We start from the raw sequence: 19,021 nt of genomic DNA on the forward strand, positions 1-19,021 counted from the left end.
GCCAGCACTGGTACCCAATCCTAAAGAGCTTGTCTCACTGCCCATCCTGGGCATTACCTCAAATTCCTCACTTATTAACCCAACAAGACAGTCAGATACTGCACAGCCAACTCCAGACCTTAAACCTGTAGCCTCTCAAGACACACCTCTCTCTAAAGCAGTGATGGATGTTATTTTGGAAGCCAGGAGGCCTAGCACCAGAAAATCTCATCCAGACAAATGGAAGAGATTCTGTGCTTGGAACCAAGTACAAGGTATTGACACGATTGTTCCAAATATTCCTCAGATTTTGCAATACTTAACTGAGATGCTGGATAAAGGCCTTTCCTTTTCATCAATTAAAATGCATGCCTCTGCCATCTCAGCTCATTACAATACAGAACCACCTATGTTTTATTATCCGTTACTAAGGCAGTACCTCAGAGGGGCCAAAAACATAAGACCTCCAAGGAGAGCACCAGTACCTGCATGGGACCTCAACTATGTCTTGGAAAAACTCACACTGCCTCCGTTTGAGCCAGCCTCTGCAGCTGATATAAAATTCTTATCCTGGAAAACAGCTCTGCTCCTAGTAATAACCTCTGCTAGAAGAGTCTCAGAGTTACAGGCACTCATGGCTGTGGAACCTTTTATCATTTTCCATCCTGACAGGGTTTCGCTGAGGACAAACCCTACATTTATGCCTAAGGTAGTGCCCAGTGTGGCCCTTAACCAAACAATTAATTTGCCTACTTTTTATCCAAACCCACAGAATAAGGGTGAGAGGATTCTGCATACTTTGGACATTCACAGACAGCTATGCTTCTACTTGGACAGAACCAAAGCTTTCAGAAAGACTGAACAACTTCTAGTGGCATATGCTGCAGCATCATAAGGAAAGCCTATCTCAAAACAGACTATTTCAAAGTGGATAGGCCATTGCATTTATTTCTGCTATTCACACTAGAGCAGGAGTGTCCAACCCGCGGGCCGCGGGCCGCATGCGGCCCCCAGAGCTCTTCCATGCGGCCCGCGACCCTTAAATTGAAATTTTACTTTTTTTCCGTGTATTTTCACGTCCGCGTCCTTCAGCTATTCTGCACATGCGCCAAATTACCTTTTTCACGTTTTTTTTCTTGCCAGCGTCTTTCAGCTGGTATGCGCATGCGCCAAAACACCGTTCGGTCGTTTTTTTCATTTGTGGTAAACTGCTGAAGGAAGGCATGAGATCGCGGCGAAGAAACTGGATTTATTATTTATTTTACACACTGACTACATCTACAGCAGTAAAAGGTAAGCTAAGCTATAAGTCTTATAAAAAAAAAAACTCCCATCCTGATCCATTGTTTTCACATTATTTGTGAGATTTCAGCTTTAGAAGAGGGATTCTGCCAAGTGCCGTCACAAATGCCTACCTTGTGTTGCATATTCTTTGATGTTAACATTCAGAAGTGTACCATGACTGGGTTTCCACAATTTTCTCTGTACATTACTCATGCCTTCCTTCCAATTTGAAAAATTATAGAAAACTCTGGAATGATGCTTGTGGGGCATGTGTGGGTTCTTGCTAAACTCCAGTGCTTGTTTTGGTAGTTAGTTTGCCGATGCTTGTTAACTGTGCACATGTAAGCAGTCTGAATACAAAAACACAAGTACTGTTCGGTATACTTTACAATCGTACTGCTTTCCAAGGGACACTTCATTTTCAGTTTTTATTTCACATTTACAGGCTCTGTCACACAGTGTATTCACAACTGTGTCACTAGCGTTGCTGCGTCTGTTCCTCCATACCACTCGTACATCAGTGGCCAGTTTAGACTGCCCCCATCCGCCTACTACGGCATGTCTTTGGAATGTTGGGGGAAAACAGAACACCCAGAGAAAAACCCACTTTACTAAAATTTTGACTGTAGTTCTCCATGTTTTTACAATTTTAGGAAGGCATTCACAACATGTTGAGTCGAAATCAGGGAGCTTTGTGAAAATTAGAGGACACACACTTGAGAGCTGTAGTGCCATCTTGTTACTATTTGTTGCATGTTGTAAGCAGCACCGGGCTGGTTATCTTTAGCTTTTGTTTTTCTCTGTCACTATTTGCAGTGTTTGTCTAATGTAGAAAGAACCTGGACTGTCAGAGATGATTTGGCATACATGAGAAGTTCAGAAACTACATAACCACCTTTTTACTAGAAACCATTAGCTTTTTATGGAAAACTTTTGAAGTGCACATGCTATGAATGAAAATACAAAGATTTTTACTGACAGATCTTTTTTCTACATTCTGCTTTTAAGAGTTTGATGTTGTTTTGAATTAAGTTTGCAAGTTAAGGTTATATATTTATTCCAAGTGGATGTGTTACTTCCTCAAAAAGCAAGCCATATTTCGTAGACATAGAAATGAGTTCTGGAGAACAGGAAAAAGTAGACTCTCTTATCCCAGTTTATCTTCAGCCAAGAGAGTTCCCTCACCAAGGTGAAGACTTCCATAATGTGAGAGACCTTTTTTTTTTTTTTTTATTGCCGTTTGCCCCCAGATCATTTCTGTTGACTCAATGCGGCCCTTGCAACTGAAAAGGTTGGACACCCCTGCACTAGAGCATGGCATATCAGTGCCTAAGGGCATTAGGCCACATTCAACCAGAGCAGCAGCCACTTCAGCAGCCTTCCTCAGAGGAGTACCAACCAAAGACATCTTAGAGGCTGCAAATTGGAGTTCAGTGCATACCTTTACAAAGCACTATCACTTACCTCTCTACTCTAAATCCAGGGCAGGCTTTGCCACTGCAGTTCTGCAGGGCCTGATAGCCTCTCCTAATTCTATGTATCTCCAGCCTCCCAACCTTAGCTTTGGGATTCAACCCAGTTGTAATGACTGCAACAGTGTAACACGATGAACATAGTACAGTTGTGTACTTACCATAAATGTAGATGTTCGAGTGTATTCACTGTTGCAGTCCAGGTTACCCTTTTTTCTTTGCTGGGACCTATCTGTACTTTTCTATTCTATACAACCTATGTGATGTACTTGCTTGTAGATGAAGGAAAAGTTGTTTTTTGTGCATGCATGCTTATTGGCATAATTTAGCCTACCATTTTAGGGGCACCTGACATCTGGGGCAAGAAAAACTGAAGAAAATGGTATCGGCTGCATCTTTTATACCCCTGGCGCACTGTCGTCAGGGAGGAGGTGACAGCAACCGACGCCGGACCTAGAATTTGGAACTCGGGCCGACTGCGGGTAGCCTGCCAGCAGGATAACCCAATTATAATGACTGCAACAGTGAATACACTTGAACATCTACATTTATGGTAGTTACACAACTGTACTTTTCTACTATTTTTCTCTCTTTCCCTCCTAAAACAATCCCAGCTCTCCAATCTGAGTACACTGCTCTAGGACACAGACACTAACAACCTGAAGAACAAGGACCCTGTCCAAACCCCCTTCAGTCTCCACAATTGAGCAACCTATCCCTGTACTTTCTCAGTAAAGGGAGCATGAAAGTATGTGTCTAAACTATCACGGCCAGTATAGCCTATAACTTATTATTAGATCTAGGTGGTTATAAAGTGCTAGCCAGGAAAACCGGCAGCTTTACTCCCTCTCCACTCTGTAACCAGTCTAATCTACTTTTTCCATCATTTAAAGACACTCTGAACCACTACTCCTTTTCTTGCATTAGGAACCTAAACTCCCTCCTTTTTTACCCTGCTTACAGTAAATTAATTTGGGCCACCAGGTGGCAGACCTGTCTCTTCCAGGCCTTGAAGCCTTTTCCTGACCTGTACTACACCTTTGTTATATACTGTTTATCCACAGACCTGCTATTAAACTGTAGCCCATAACATCTATTTTTTTATGGTTAGCTCTCACACACCCTCCAAATAGCTCTATTATCTACTCTTTTTAACTTTATTCCAGTATTTAGGGTTACCTACCTACAGTAATCCCTGCTTCAACTGATTGTTCTTTTCAGCTCCTTACCTCTCTTGTCTCTACCCGCTCTGTTTGCCCTGTGGTCTCACTCTGCTCCCCTATCCTACCCCCAATTCCCACCCACCCCTACTGCTCCTAAGCTTATACATCCTCACCACACACTCTTCCTCTCCAATCCAATCACAATAGTCATCTTATTAACATTCTACATACACCTCTCTCTAATCACCCCTAGTATAACTCCTCCCCTTTAAAGAACACCAGTAAGCTGATTAGTCACCATGTAAACACGACCTTCCAAATCCAACTAAGGCTCCTAATCATTGTCTTTCTCCTACTTTCTCTAACAGCAACCTACCTGCTAACCTCATATGAACAGTCAAAATATTTACAGCTGAACTTCCCTAATGCACAAACAAGTACTATACCTCTAATTAACTCCCCAGAACACATAAATATAACATCTTCACCTAGCTATTTACCTGCTAAATATCACAGACTGACCCATATCAAATACAACTATCTAAAACCTAAAAAACCTCTTCATCATTACTTTAACCTCCACAATCCCTTAAACAAACTCTTACACCTCTCCTTACTAGATGGGGACATTCATCCTAACCCAGGACCAGGGCAAATAACAAGCACAGAACCACAAATTCATATTCCCGCTACCCCAAATATCCCATCTAAATCTCCCAACTCACTCTATATAGCTCACTTCAATATTCACAGCATAAATAATAAAATTGCCCACCTCCATGCTCTCCTGAATGTTCATTCCTTTGATATACTTTGTTTAACAGAAACATGGCTAAAACTCACTACACAAGATGTTGAAATTATTCCATCTGGGTACAACATCTTGCGACAAGACCACAAAATAAAAAAGGAGGGGGGTGTTGCTATCCTCTATAAAGAAGGGCTACAAATATCTATACTAGATATTGGTTCCTCTTCTGAAAACAATGCAAAAGCACCAAATTTCAACTTAATCCCAGCAAATCCCTAAATATAATATGTATCTACTTGCCCCTTGGTAACAACATCACCACTCTGGACGGTATCCTTGCTGAACTCTCCACAAAAATTCTCCAAGAGACAATAATTTTTGGAGACTTTAATATAGACTGGAAGGACTGCTCTACTGAATCACCAACCTCCCATATTAACCTTAATGGCTTCTCACAAACAATTAACTCCCCAACCAGAATTAATAAACTCAATAACAAAGAATCCGTCCTAGACTGGCTTCTAATAAATAATCACCAACAACTCTATAATGTAGGGACCCTCCCTGACAATGTAAGTGACCATTCTCTCACTTACATAATCAGGCAAAGGTCGAGCTCACACAACCCAACCATATATAAAACAATAAGAAGCAACAGAAACTTTAACCCCAATAACTTCCAAGCTGAACTAAAAGAATGTGATTGGTCACCTATAAAATATCTCCCACTTGACAAAGCAACAAACTACTTTAACTCAAAATTCTTAACAATCCTTAATCACCATGCACCAAAGCGTTCCATCAAAATTAAATCTAAACCCACCCCAAGGCTTACAAAGAAAACCAGGCAGAAAATTCAACAGAGAAATAAAGTTTGGGCACTATGGAGAACAACTAAAAACCCCGTAGACCAACAACAATTCAGGCAAAAAAGAAATGAGACTAAGAAAGCTATACTCGAAAATAAAAAAAAACTTTTACTTCCACCTCCAACAGACCAACCAAAATAATCCACAAAAGTTCTGGGTTAGCATAAACAGACTACTTCAACCAGGCCAATCCACGACACCACCCCCTATAGGATCAAATTCCGACAATCCAAAGCAAACTGCTAAGGCTTTTAATACCTTCTTCACTGAGACCATCCAAACACTTGCAAATCAACTAACAGCTGATAGCTCTGACTTCCAACCAATACTACTAACTCTCTCCCAACTCTAAACCTGCAACTTTTCCAACTTCCCTTATCTGCAACCTCTTAAATAAACTAAAACCTACTACCCCCTGAGCTGACCAGCTACCTGCTGAATACTTGCAAAAGGCAGCCAAAGTCATAGCTTATCCTGTATCATTGCTGATAAATAGAACCATACAAGAAAGCACTATTCCCACCATCTGGAAAATCTCCTACATTATCTCCCTACACAAGGGAGGAAACTCCAGAGAATATCCTAACTATCGTCCCATAGCTCTACGTTCCCCATTAGCTAAAATAATGGAAAAGTGCAAGACAGTTACTAGACCACCTACTCCAGAACAATTTACTGGCCAAATCTCAACATGGCTTCAGGCCTTTCCACAGTACAACAACTACACTCCTATCCTTTACTGACAGCATCAATAAAAACTGTAATAACAATCTTCTCTCTTCAGCACTTTTCATTGATCTTTCAAAAGCATTCAACATGGTCAACCACCACTTACTTCTCAATATTCTAAAATTCTTCTCTCTGGACACAAAGACTATAAAATGGTTCCAGTCCTACCTTGATAATAGACAGCAGGCAGTGCTATGGGACAACAACCTCTCATCCCATCTCCCAGTTACCCTAGGTGTTCCTCAGGGCTCTATATTGGGCCCCCTCCTTTTTTCAATATTTATCAATGACCTCAACCTAGCTATTCCTTTAACTAACTGTGTACAATACGCAGATGATTCGACAATAATCTGCTCAGATAAATCTCAATCCCAACTACAGACTCTAACTCAGACAATGTTCACTAAAACAGAAAATTGGTTTCTACAACGCTGCCTCCTCTTGAACCTCCAAAAAACAAATTTCTCCTCTTCACTCATACCTGTAAATCACTCCCATTGAACTATTCAGTCGTATCCAATAATGATACACTCATATCTCCCAATCCAACAACTAAACATCTAGGGGTAACCATTGATAACAACCTGAACTTTTAAACCCATATCAACAATACCATAAAAACTGTCAACAGGAAACTAGGCTCCCTCTGTAGGATAAAACCCTTTCTCTCCCCACTAGCCAGAATCACTATTGCCTATTCCCACCTTATCTCCACATTTCTTTATGCTTCTTCCATATATATTAACTTGTCAAAAAATAACCTTAACAAGCTAGCCAACGCTTACAATACCATTGCCAGATTAGCTACTGCTTCCTCCTTTAGGACCCATCACTGCCATAATCTGAAACAATTAGGCTGGTTAGAGCTTCTGAATCAGATTCACTTTAAACAACTCACCATTGTGCACAAAACCCTTTTCCAACCTACCAATATCCCAATACTTGCTAGTCTCATTACCCAATATAACAACCTTTCAACTTTAAGCTCATCTAATAAACTACTTGTATCAACATGAAAATCTAATAACATGGCAAGAGATGCTCTGTTCTCAAATGCAGTTGGAAAGTATTGGAACTAACTCTCCCATGAACTTACATCACTGTCTTCATTTACACTTTTTAAACACAGTCTGAAACTCTATCTTAAAACCCATTGGTTATGTCCCTGTACAAATCCAATATAATCTCATACTATATCCCAAATACCCTCTCTTAAGACCTAATTACTTCTCTATCCGTGTCTTTTTAGATCAAGGCCTATCCTTGGCAAAAACATATCTTATCCTAATAGGTATTTTAAATTATCTCTAGTTAAATTCTTCTGCATATAATTCTAAAGCATCCTACCTAAGGCAGGCAACAAGTATTGTTTAAACTGTGAGCATTGCTGAACTGCTGAAACTTGAAGTATGCGTTTGTTTAAAAATTACTTTCTAGTTACTAATGAAGTCGTACATAAAGTCTAAAATATCTTATCTAATGCTTGTAACATGTTTTTTGTATAAACTGTGAAGATTCCTGAACTGTTTAAAATTTGTAGTATTTAACTGTATAACAACTAGTACCTGCATGTTAGTAGTCTAGTAATCTCTTGGAGCTTATCTCCTCAGGACTCTACTGAAAATGGACATAAATCCAGTTAGACTATCCCTGTCAACAAATGTAAAATAAATAAATAAATGATATGCTGGCAGCATTAACTTTACTGACTTTGTGGTGGCATGGCTTGAGGGAATTTTAAAATCTAATGACGGCTCCAGGGGCAGTGTGCAATACAATGATGATATAGGATGAATCCCAACTGGATGTAAAAACAACTTTGCTAGCATTTCCTTTGACTGGGAAAAGGTGTCATTATTTTCTTGTTTTAGCTATTTATATAGACTCTTGTCACTAGACTAATACATGGTGGATGACACTGTTCTGACCAGAAACCTTTTTATTTATTTATTATTGACATTTGATTACTGGGAAAGTCTGACTGGGTAGGAGCCCATTTTCAGTAGAAGCCCAGGGAGATAAGCTCCAAAATATTATGAAGTATTACAAAACTTTTAAGAACAGTAATTTAGCAATCGTCAAAAAATAATACAAAAAACATCATATAGTTTAAATATTTATACCAAATAAGACATAATATGAAATCATTGGGTAAAAATAGATAGTAGATAATATTTAGAGAACTTTAACTAAATACATACGTACAAATATTTCAAGTCCCTTCTAGATTGCCAATATACCAAAACACTTGTTCCCATAATAAATGTCCAGGCTGTTCTTAAAAATATCTAAACTAGTACTTGCTTTAATGTAATGTGTTAGTCTGTTCCATGCATCAGCTACTTTGTCAGATAACCAATTAGTACACTTCTCATTCCTATAGAATCTCATACATAGATTGTCTGATGACTCCCTAGTACTTTTTGATAACCCCAAGCATTCCCAAAGGTAGTTGTCTCTAAATGCCCTGAATAAGAACTCCTGTTAGATATCTGTAAGAGACATTGTACAAGTTCAGATAGTTTAGTCTTTCATAATAACTTAAATTTTCACATCCATGGTTGCCCTTGGTATATTTCCACTGCACTCTTTCTAGTTTACTCATGCTTGTTTTCTTATAGGGTTTCCATATTGTTATTCCATACTCAAGTTTGGGCCTAATGTAACTAACAAACAATGAATTCATTATTTTTGATTTCCTAGACTTTATAAATCTTTTTATACAACCTATAGTTCTATAACTATCATTAACCAATTGGTTGATATGATTAGAAAATCTCATAGTTGAATCTACCCATACACCCTGGTCCTTAAATGAGTCTACAGTTTTAGTCACTGTGTGCTATATTAAATATTCACCTTTCAGTTTATCAGTTTATGTCTCCCAAAACTCATATGCTTAGTTTTTGATGCATATATCAGCATATTGTTCTCCTGTGCCCAAATGGTCAATTTAGTCAAGTTATTTTGCAGACATGCCTATCTGTAACACATGTAATCAGTTTACCCAATTTCAGGTTGTCTGGATATAGACTGTAGAACACCTCAGATGAAAAAGTTAGGTCTGAAACAAGTAAGGGCATAGGACAGAGCCCTGTTGGACACCCTGACTGTAACCAAGGATTTCACCTGTTCAGTTGCTGTATGATACTTGCCATGTCCAGTTTGTAAGCCATGCAGCTATCCATCTTATCAAGAGTACATCAATACCTAATTGTACTAATTTATTGATCAGTGTTTTATGTATGACCTTGTCAAAGGCTGAAGTTAAATCTATATAAATTACATCACAGCACAATTTTTCATTCATAACTGTTACTATATTGCTATAGAACATCATGTTACAGGTGGTAGATCTGTTGTCAACATATGCATGCTGATATATAGTTTCAAGTCCCAACCAATCCAGTTCTGACAATAAAAACATGAACTGGCCCAGAGGTTCTTGAACACCATAAGCTCCATACTAAGAAAAGGACTGAAAACATGATCTAAAAAAACAAGAAATTTATTAATCAGGTTATGTGCTTTCATCCCTAAAATAAATCTGTGACTTCTTCTGGGACCCATATAGTCAAAATAAGGGAATCCATCTCCAACAGCAGATCTGTAACCAGTGGTGTTCCACAGGGATCGGTCCTGGGACCTCTACTGTTTGGAATCTGTTTCTCCGAATTACAAGCTAAAACTAAAGGTATGTGGCTGACAAAGTTTGCTGATGACTGCAAACTGGTAGTGGTCAAAGAATCTCCAGACAATGTTAACATCCTACAAGAGGGTCTTACACAAACAAATGACTGGTGCCAAAATCATAGCCTTAAACTCAATGCAAAAAATGTGTTATCAAGTGTGATGTTCATGCTAACTATCTCATCAGTAATAACACTCTTAAGTACCCACTCAGTGGTGAGAGACCTAGGTACACAGGTTGATCGCACCCTTACCTTTGATCATCATGTCACCACAGTGGGCATTCTATATTGCTCATCTCATAAGTAAGGACATTGCATCCAGAAAAAAAGAAGTTATAACCTCTCTGTATTCTTCCCTCATCAGGCCAGTAATTAAGTACAATGCCCCTTTTGTTTTTTTACCTTTTCAAGCACATGCAGCAATTTGCGAGACCACAGAGGTTCCTCACAATGAAAATTTGAGGTCTTCAGAATATGTCCTATGTGGATTGTATGAAATCACTGACATTTTATTCTGTTTCATGCAGACTACTCAGTGATGATCTATGCCATGCATATAAGGGAATCTTTGACCCTGCCTTATTGGAAGTGGTGCATATCTGCAAGTCAAGTGGTACACGGGTTACTCATGCTAAAGACCTTAACCGGGTATGTGACTTTAATTGAACCTGCTGGTGGGATAGATTTGTCTCCCAGAGGTTACCACACCTTTGGAATGGATTCCCACTTCACGTCAAACAGATAATCACTGGCCCTCATCAAATACAATCTGGATGATTGGATGGGTAACCATAAATTCACCCTGGGGGTTCCACCTGTGTCCCTCTTGGACAGCGGCAATTGGTGCTGATCATGGAAATAAGGGTAGAACTTGGCTAGGCTTGTAAGGACCCTAGGGCCATTAGCCTAGTAACTTCCTATGATCCTATGATGCTGGACATACCTCAGTGATGTGCTTAGTTACACTCTACTGATAGTTGTGCATCCATAGTATAAGGGTCTTTTAAACTTTGCCCTTGGTCAGAATGGACACTAGCAAGGTGTTAATTCTCTATCTGGTACCTCCTGAGGTGCCCTATATCCTTTCTCTTATCCTTTTTGGTAACTGCATCTATCTTCAGAGTTTTACAGCAAGGCTGCATCTGTCTTCAGGGTTTTACAGCAAGGCTGCATCTGTCTTCAGAGTTTTGCAGCAAGGCTGCATCTGTCTTCAGAGGTTTGCAGCAAGGATGCATCTGTCTTCAGAGTTTTACAGCAAGGATGCATCTGTCTTCAGAGTTTTGCAGCAAGGATGCATCTCTGTTCAGAGTTTTGCAGCAAGGATGCATCTCTGTTCAGAGTTTTGCAGCAGTGAGTAGTAGTGCAGACAGTCATTGCATCATCACTCTTGTCTTTGTACAAAACTCTTTGTCAAGGATCGTGTCTTGGTGGTGAGGGACATTTGCCACTTGTTTAAAGACACTGGTAGGATTTTGCACCTCTTTGGAGATACTGTTTGGATATCTACCAGTAAGTTTAAAACTGTTAATATGAGCTCAGTGATGTTTCTTTTGCTGGGAATCTCCTCATTCATCTAGTCAGTGTTAAGAATACATATTTATGCCCACAGTGATGGGACTATTCAAGAAGGCAATCACCTGTGAAGCCTTAATCTAAGGTTGCTTTAACTTTTGATTTATTGGATATTTGCTGCCAAGATGGTGACCCCATCACAGATTTTACCTTACTTCAGGCCTTTTCCTTTTAGCTTCAGTGAAGAGATCATTAACAAACAACAGAGCCATGATTTTGGGATATGTCTGCACAGAAAAATGGACCATGGACAGCAAATTCAAACTGCATAGTGGTCCTTCTGCTGGGGAAGGTATCTTCATCAAATTGCATGCCATCTCATCTAATTTAGGTGTGCTACTTAAAAGTGTTATAAGAGAGGGCATGGCATGGGTGAAAGGTGGAATAACATCACCAGGCAAACATGTCAACTGTGAGGTGAACCAATCAGAAAGGTGAGGCCTGGCTATTAATAGAATGCTCTTAGTGCAGATCTGTCTACTTCATGAAAACTAAAGAAGTGAAAGATGGATAAGGAGTGGGATGGGAACCACTCACACCCCTTAGACATCTAATGGTGGACAAGCTGTACAAGTTGTTTGTGAATAGTCATTTTCTTTTTAGATATGTAAAAGACAGATCAGACATGAGGGTTGTAGCTCACTTATCAACTTATAAAGGTGACAGAGAAGAGAGAACCTTACTGAACCAGGTCAGAAATGCTGAACTACTAAAAGGTGTACTTAGAAAAGTTTCAGACACTGACTTCTGTTGAGATACAAGGCTGGTTAGGCAACTGGGTGCAAAGCCAGGCAGGAGTTATAGATTTATTCCAATTTAAAGTGCTGATTCCATGGAGAGCACCATAAATGAATGGGACCGTGAGGGCTGCAAGGTGTCCGTAGGGATCAGCCGATGCAGGCATATAAATCCCCACATGTTCCCAGAAGTGTGTTTGAGGTTTAGCTCCCAGGAGCTGCAGAAGGCATATGAAAAGAACCTTATGAAATAAGAATAGAAAATAAAGAAAAGAAGTGTGTTCCCTCGTTCTTTAATTGTGAATGTATTTAAGTTACATGAGTGGAAAAAGAACTTTGTAGTGTCAGTTATATTTTTTGTATGGCTGCCCTGTGTTAGTTCATTCATTCACTTGCTTCTAGGTATTCTATAATTATTTCCTCCAACACTAAATCCATGATTTCTTTCTTACAGTTAGGACAACTGTCAGGCCAGTAGTTTTCCATTTCTTTCCTGCTCCTACAGTCATTAAAATAAATTCTATTCACTTCACTCCATGTATGAAGAATCTTACCATCCTCCCATGATTTATAAAACAGTTTGTTACTAGCAGTTTTATGCTCAGTTCCCCAACAATTCTTCTGAAAGTCCTAATATGCTCCAGTATCTTGCTCGTGTTTTGGTTCTCCTGTGCTTTTATCTTGACCACTCTTGTTGGCTTTATATAAAAAAATCTCTCATTTTCCCCTCTATGAATTGCTCTTCCCTGTTTTCCTATATGATCTTCTTTTTCTCTGGTTTATTGGCAGCAAAATTAATTTTATTATCATCTCTTTGGAAAAGTGCTATCTATCCCATTTTCCTTTCAGATCCCTTTAAAATATTGAATACACCCTGCTTTGTGAACATCCCAGCCTTGACTGTCGATAAATATCATTTTATAGTTATTGTCAAAGTGTGCATGCTTTCTTTATAGTAATAACAGTACAACCAACTCCAGATGTTCCTACTCAGAGGTTGAGATTTCCTGTCATTGTAGTCTTAGATGCATGCATCATAACAGCATTTGATTTCTTTTGTCTCTCAATTATTATTATCAGTGTTGGCCATTTAAGAAGTACATAAAATACTGCTGTGTTGTTTTCACTTTTATGTGAGCGGGTAGAGGTTTCCGTCTGTCACTAGTTTGCCTCTAACCATAGTCAGCATGCATGCGTGTTTTCCAGTGAAACAATTAAATCTATTTCTGTACAGTCGAGATTCCTGCCTTAGAGATCTATAGGCCATTTTGTCCAGTATAGGCCTTTGTTTTTCAAATTGAATCACCATTTTGCTATTGCTGCTGCAACTCCTAGATTTGTACAGTTGTTTTAAGGCTATATTTATAGACAGTCTGCAAAGTATTCTTACCCTGCAGTTTCTACAGACTGACCAATGTTTATAATGCCCATGTTTAATAAGCATTGCTAATGCCACACCAGTTTTATGTCATTACATGCAAAGTAATTTTCATTTAACTAGCTGGACAGCAGTCACATTTCTTTTTGTCTCTTACACTGAAAATTCACACAGCTAGAGAATACAAGCTGAATGCCATTAATGTAAACGTTTATTTCACATTTAAATGAATATAGGTAACTGAAGGCAGATATTGAAATTTCATGTATACCTGCATTATGTATATGTTGTTAAGTAAACAAGTCTAGTATAATTTGTTCTGATACAAGATGCTCCAATGTAATGCATTAAAACAACTGCTAAGAAATGGAATAATTCATCAGTGGTACAACGGTGGTGTATACAACATATAGTATACTCTGAGCAGTAAGAAATGAAAGTAAGGTAAGCATGTCTGTTTGTAGCAGTTAAAAAATAAAAAGTAGGCCTTAAAACATAAGGCTGTACTACTAAATAATATGGTCGCCTTTTAACATTGGCAGCTATGATGCTGATTCTTTCTTGCTCTAAAAGAATAAAATGCGATTGACTCTGTCAAACAGATTGCATTCTAGCCTGTGTACACATCTTAAAACACAGATGTGTGGCATATGTAAAGTTTAGCACAAGCTGATTCTAAATATCCCAGAGCTTAATTAATATCAATTGCTGATTGATGTGTTTATGTGCCATGTTACTGCTCACTCCTGTAGTACTTTGAAATGTTAGAGTATCATGCTTTAATCGCTTATGTCACTTATTGTAGGTACTTGTGTAATTAATTAACATATTCATTGACAAAAGTGGCATTTTTATTAGTATAGAAGTGTACAGTTATTTCACCACTTTCTCTATTTTCTACATTTGTAATCTTGTATCATTGTATAGCTAGAGCGCTTGCTTATACATTTGTGTATATTTGCTATAATTTCTATCCCCCTTGTTAGAAATGACAGTTCATTTAATGCTTCATTAAGAACAACAGCGATATGTAAGCACGGAGCAGAGAGTAAGCCGTTTTGTTCTGTAACAGATTGCAAATGAAAGGAAACCATTCATTTCTTGCTCGCTTGCTATAATTACTGGTGCACTAATTACCCCAAATCACTGACATCTCAGGTCAATAAGGATGGGCCCGTGCACAGAAAAGACAAACTGAACAAATGATTGATAATACTTTTCAGCAAAGCCTAAATACAACACTTACATGTTTAGCCATTTTGTTCCAGTTGTGGACTGTCACTGAATGTTTACTATTATTCCTTTTGCAGTTTGACAGTGAAAACATGTACATGAGTATGACAGAGCCGAGCCAGGACTTCGTGCCAGCAAGCCAGGTGGGTTAATTAATCTTCTCTGCCTTGTTTCAAGTTGTAATTAAACAAATTCAAAGGGATGCATTGCAAATGAGCAGCACTATCAGTAACTGGTGTAATCAGGAATAATTATAATTTATAAACAAAGCATTTAAGCCTTGTTTCCAGTTAATTAAAGCTGATAAAACACCACAGTTAGTGTTTGCTGAAGGGTGCAGTGGTTTTCTCTCTGCAGAATTCAAGCAGCTGTTTTACCAGCATGCTGTTCTCTAGCAGTTGCTTTACCTTTAGGAAATAAAATCTTCACAGGTGCAGGTTATTAACATTCCTAATCACAGAGAAGTTCATTGCTACAAGTCATATGTGTCAAAAATAGGTATGATGGGCCAACAGAATCGCCTGCTTCAGTTACAATTTGTATTCCATTTTTTCCTGCACATGAAAAGTCTAGTGGTTAAAGATTTAAGTCTTCCTCTTCCACATCACTGTCAGCATCACTGCAGTTAATAGGCTTTGCTTTCATAACAGTACCCGGATCAATTTTACAGAGTAAAGCAATTCAGTGTTGATCAGAAGTTTCTGAAATTTACTGCAAGTTGTTAACCGTTTTGAATAACACTTGCATCTGCATTTATGTATTTAATTGTCCTTCTCACACCTATTTCAGTAGTAACACTAGCTATGAGAGCAAGAATAAATGTAAAATATACATGGGCAGTTTAATGCATCCAATTAATCAGCATGTATTAAAGAAATAGGAGGATACCAGAGTACCTGGAGAAGGCCCACTCAGAAGTAAGAACATGCAGATGTCTACATGCATAGAGACTGAATGTTAAGATTAATCCCTGGTGATGTGAGGCCAAGATCTTAACCAATAAACTCCATATTGCAGTGCTGGCCAGACTCTGATAAAAGCCTAGAGAGAATTATTGCAACAAAGTCATGGGATATATGGAGACACCACAATAGATTTTGGAAGTTAATGTCTCAGTGATCTCTGGGTACAAGCCTTATTGCATATTTTTTAGACAGTTTTTTAATTGTGGCAATTTGGTCATAGAAAATATGTTTGTTGCTCCCTAAAGAAGTCCATATATTGCAGCAGAATGTTTGGTTTTATTGTGTCACAAACATCCTAGAATCACAGCAGTGTGTTCATGTGGTAGATAAATGCATTATTTGATGAAGAGTTATATATTCTACACTAGAAAGTAAGTTACCATCTTCAACTGTACCTACAGAATTGCAGAAGTGCACAAACAAGGCTTGTCTTCTACAATTCTATACAGTAAGAGCAGGACTAAACTATTGCATGTAGATGTTTCTATTATACCGTTAAATGTTTCACAACTAACCAAATTAGGATGCCAGACAGAAAGTGTAGAAAAAATGTACTGTATGATTTTCTGTATAGGGTTATTCTAGGTACAATAACTTAGAAAATGGTTATACTTTCACCACTGACTGTTCAGTACTGAATAATGTGTAAACATCATTGATTAAGTAGAACTAACTTGTTATATTTAGTATTTGTTGTACTGTAGGTATTCCTACTTGTTACATTTAGTATTTGTTGTATTGTAGGCACTTCAGCTATTGTTGCTTTCATCACACTATTGATATTCTGGATAACTCATTTGCCATCTGTTTAATTCTTATTTCACAGCTGAAATTGACTTTAGTAAATAGATACAATGAAATGCTTAAATTATTATAAGCTTCTTACAATAAATGATTATATAAGTAATCTTCTCTGCCTTATTTCAAGGTATATTTAAATAAATTCAGCTGTATATCATTTCAGTAAACAAGGGTATGGTGCATGACCTAGAAAAGAGCTGTTGTTAGACAAATAAGCTGTTTCAGTTACCTCACATTATGAGAGGGAATTCATTACATTTTCAGAGTCTATACATAAGGCCCTTATCCCTAATTTCCATGTACAGTAGGTTATATAGTGTACAGTGAGGTTTACAATAATTCTGCAATTTATGATTGTCACATCGAGCTTTCTTCTTCATATCACAGGCAGAGATAATGGGCTTACACCTAGCAGAGGATTCATGTCAACATTCTGTTCCAGGTAGTTAGCCAGAAGATTGTCTGTTGTTGACGCCAACAGCATGTGATGACATTATACTGAGGTATGGCCCAAGTAGATGAATGGAAACATTTTCTCTACTCTGGACAGTGTAAAGTCTTTTCCAATGTAATTTTGCATGTAGCAGACCAGCCATATTGCTGGCTAGTTCCTCAGCATCTGGATTATGCCTTGCAACATCACTGTCCACATTTCTCTGCAGCCCACTAGGTCCTGCCATGTTATGCATGGCATACAATTAGGCATCACATTGACTCAGTGGTATGCAAAGAACATACACAGTGATATATGTTTCTGATTCATGTTTGAAGTCTCATGTTATACTAAGACTGGCTCAGCACTTCAATCAATGGACAAGCAGTGTGTGGTTTTCTGTTATGCCACAATACTCCATGATTTGATTTTTTTGTAATTATTCATGCTACATTAAGTGCATAATAATGTAAGTAATGCTTAAAGCAGAACAGCACATTACAAAGTAAAATTCTTCGTAAATGTCTGCCATGATCTCTTCCAACATACATTCATCAGTGACCAAGCAGTAACAGTGATGGAAAGGAAAGAAGACATGTCTGACACCAAGGCAACAGGGCTGGGGTCAATGCCAAAGAAGGACAGCACAAAAATGTCACTAAAAAAAAGAGGATCATACAGAAAAAAGGGCTATATTCAGGGTGAGTTTTATGTGGGTGAAATTTAACTGGGGAACAGTGCTTCTGGTAGAAGATGAGCTCTAGCATTCAAGTACTCGTAAGTGCCTGAGAAAAGATTCCATGGAAGAAGGATGACTTGTGACTTTGTCCATCACTGAGAGGAGAACAGCCAGGAGGGACAGCAGGAGTCCTACAATGTCACACACTGGGAGGACAATTTCTGTCACTATCTCTTACCAAGGAGAGTTCTGGTCATTGCATTTGCAATGCCTGAACTGTCATTCCAGTGTCTAGGACTGGTATCATACTACACACAGTTCTAATGGCAGACGCAGAGGTATGTGGTGATACCAAGCTCTAACCTTACTATGCCTGGTTGTAGCTGTCCAAGGTGTTGACATATAATGGTTCTTTGTACTGTATGTTCATATCTCCACGTAAAATATGGTCAGGCAGCCCTGCCACCCTCCATAAATGTGCATCTTCATGTAATTTCCAGTCTTCACCAGGAATTTAAATCATGCCTCATCCCACTGTCCTGAAGAGAGGTGATTAGACAAAACCTCATCACTACTCTTCTACCTCAGACCAACTCAAACCGGAGCCCAAGACACTAATTGTACACATAGGTTCATAGGTAGGTACTAGGCTATCTACCCAAAGGCATTTATAAGCCTAGCTGCAATGTGTTGGCTTTCACTACCCCCTTAGATTAGTTTCCTGTGCCTCTGTCCAGCAGAGCCACTGAAGTGATCCCCAGGGTAAACTTCCTGTTTCCCATCAACTCATCAAGAATTCTCTTGAAGAGTGTTAGTGAGGAGCTCTGCCTAATGTAGATTGGAATCTTGTTCCAGAGCATGGGAAGTCTCTGGGACAAGAATCTATCCCTCCAGTACATCCTGTTTATTATTGTGGTGAGGTTTAGATCCCTAGAGTGTGTGGCTCGAGGGGATATGGTTTTCTTTAGGTGGAGCATGACCATCAATTCTGGGTGGGACATGGCCTTGTATGTCAGGCAGAGATCACCTCTGAGTAGGCGGTATACAACCGAGTACAGCTGGAGTTTCTTCAGTCGAGCTGCACAGGGCATCTGTTTGAGGCCAGCGATCCTCTTGGTGAGGTACTTCTGTGGTCTTTCCAGCTGTTGCAGGTGTCTTGTAAGGTACATCCCGAATGGGGCATTGTATTCTATGATGGGTCTGATGAGTGATGCATAGAGGGGCACAATGACCTCTTTTGATCTGGATGCAAACCCTTTAGTGATTAGATGGACCACATAGAAG

The 19,021-nt window shown here is 38.8% G+C and overlaps 1 protein-coding gene across 5 annotated transcripts in view; it reads left to right on the forward strand.

Annotated features, from left to right (window-relative positions):
* TOX (thymocyte selection associated high mobility group box) overlaps nt 1-19,021 on the forward strand; it is an 831,700-nt gene that overhangs the window by 310,383 nt on the left and 502,296 nt on the right. For all 5 annotated transcript variants that reach the window (XM_044065484.1, XM_044065480.1, XM_044065481.1 and 2 more), the window contains exon 2: nt 14,937-15,002. In XM_044065484.1, coding sequence (XP_043921419.1) covers nt 14,937-15,002 — 66 coding nt within the window. The remainder of the gene's footprint in view (nt 1-14,936; nt 15,003-19,021) is intronic.

This window comes from Protopterus annectens, chromosome 3.part0 (genome assembly GCF_019279795.1).
Source record: "Protopterus annectens isolate FY-2018-M chromosome 3.part0, PAN1.0, whole genome shotgun sequence".
Classification (NCBI taxonomy): domain Eukaryota; kingdom Metazoa; phylum Chordata; order Ceratodontiformes; family Protopteridae; genus Protopterus; species Protopterus annectens.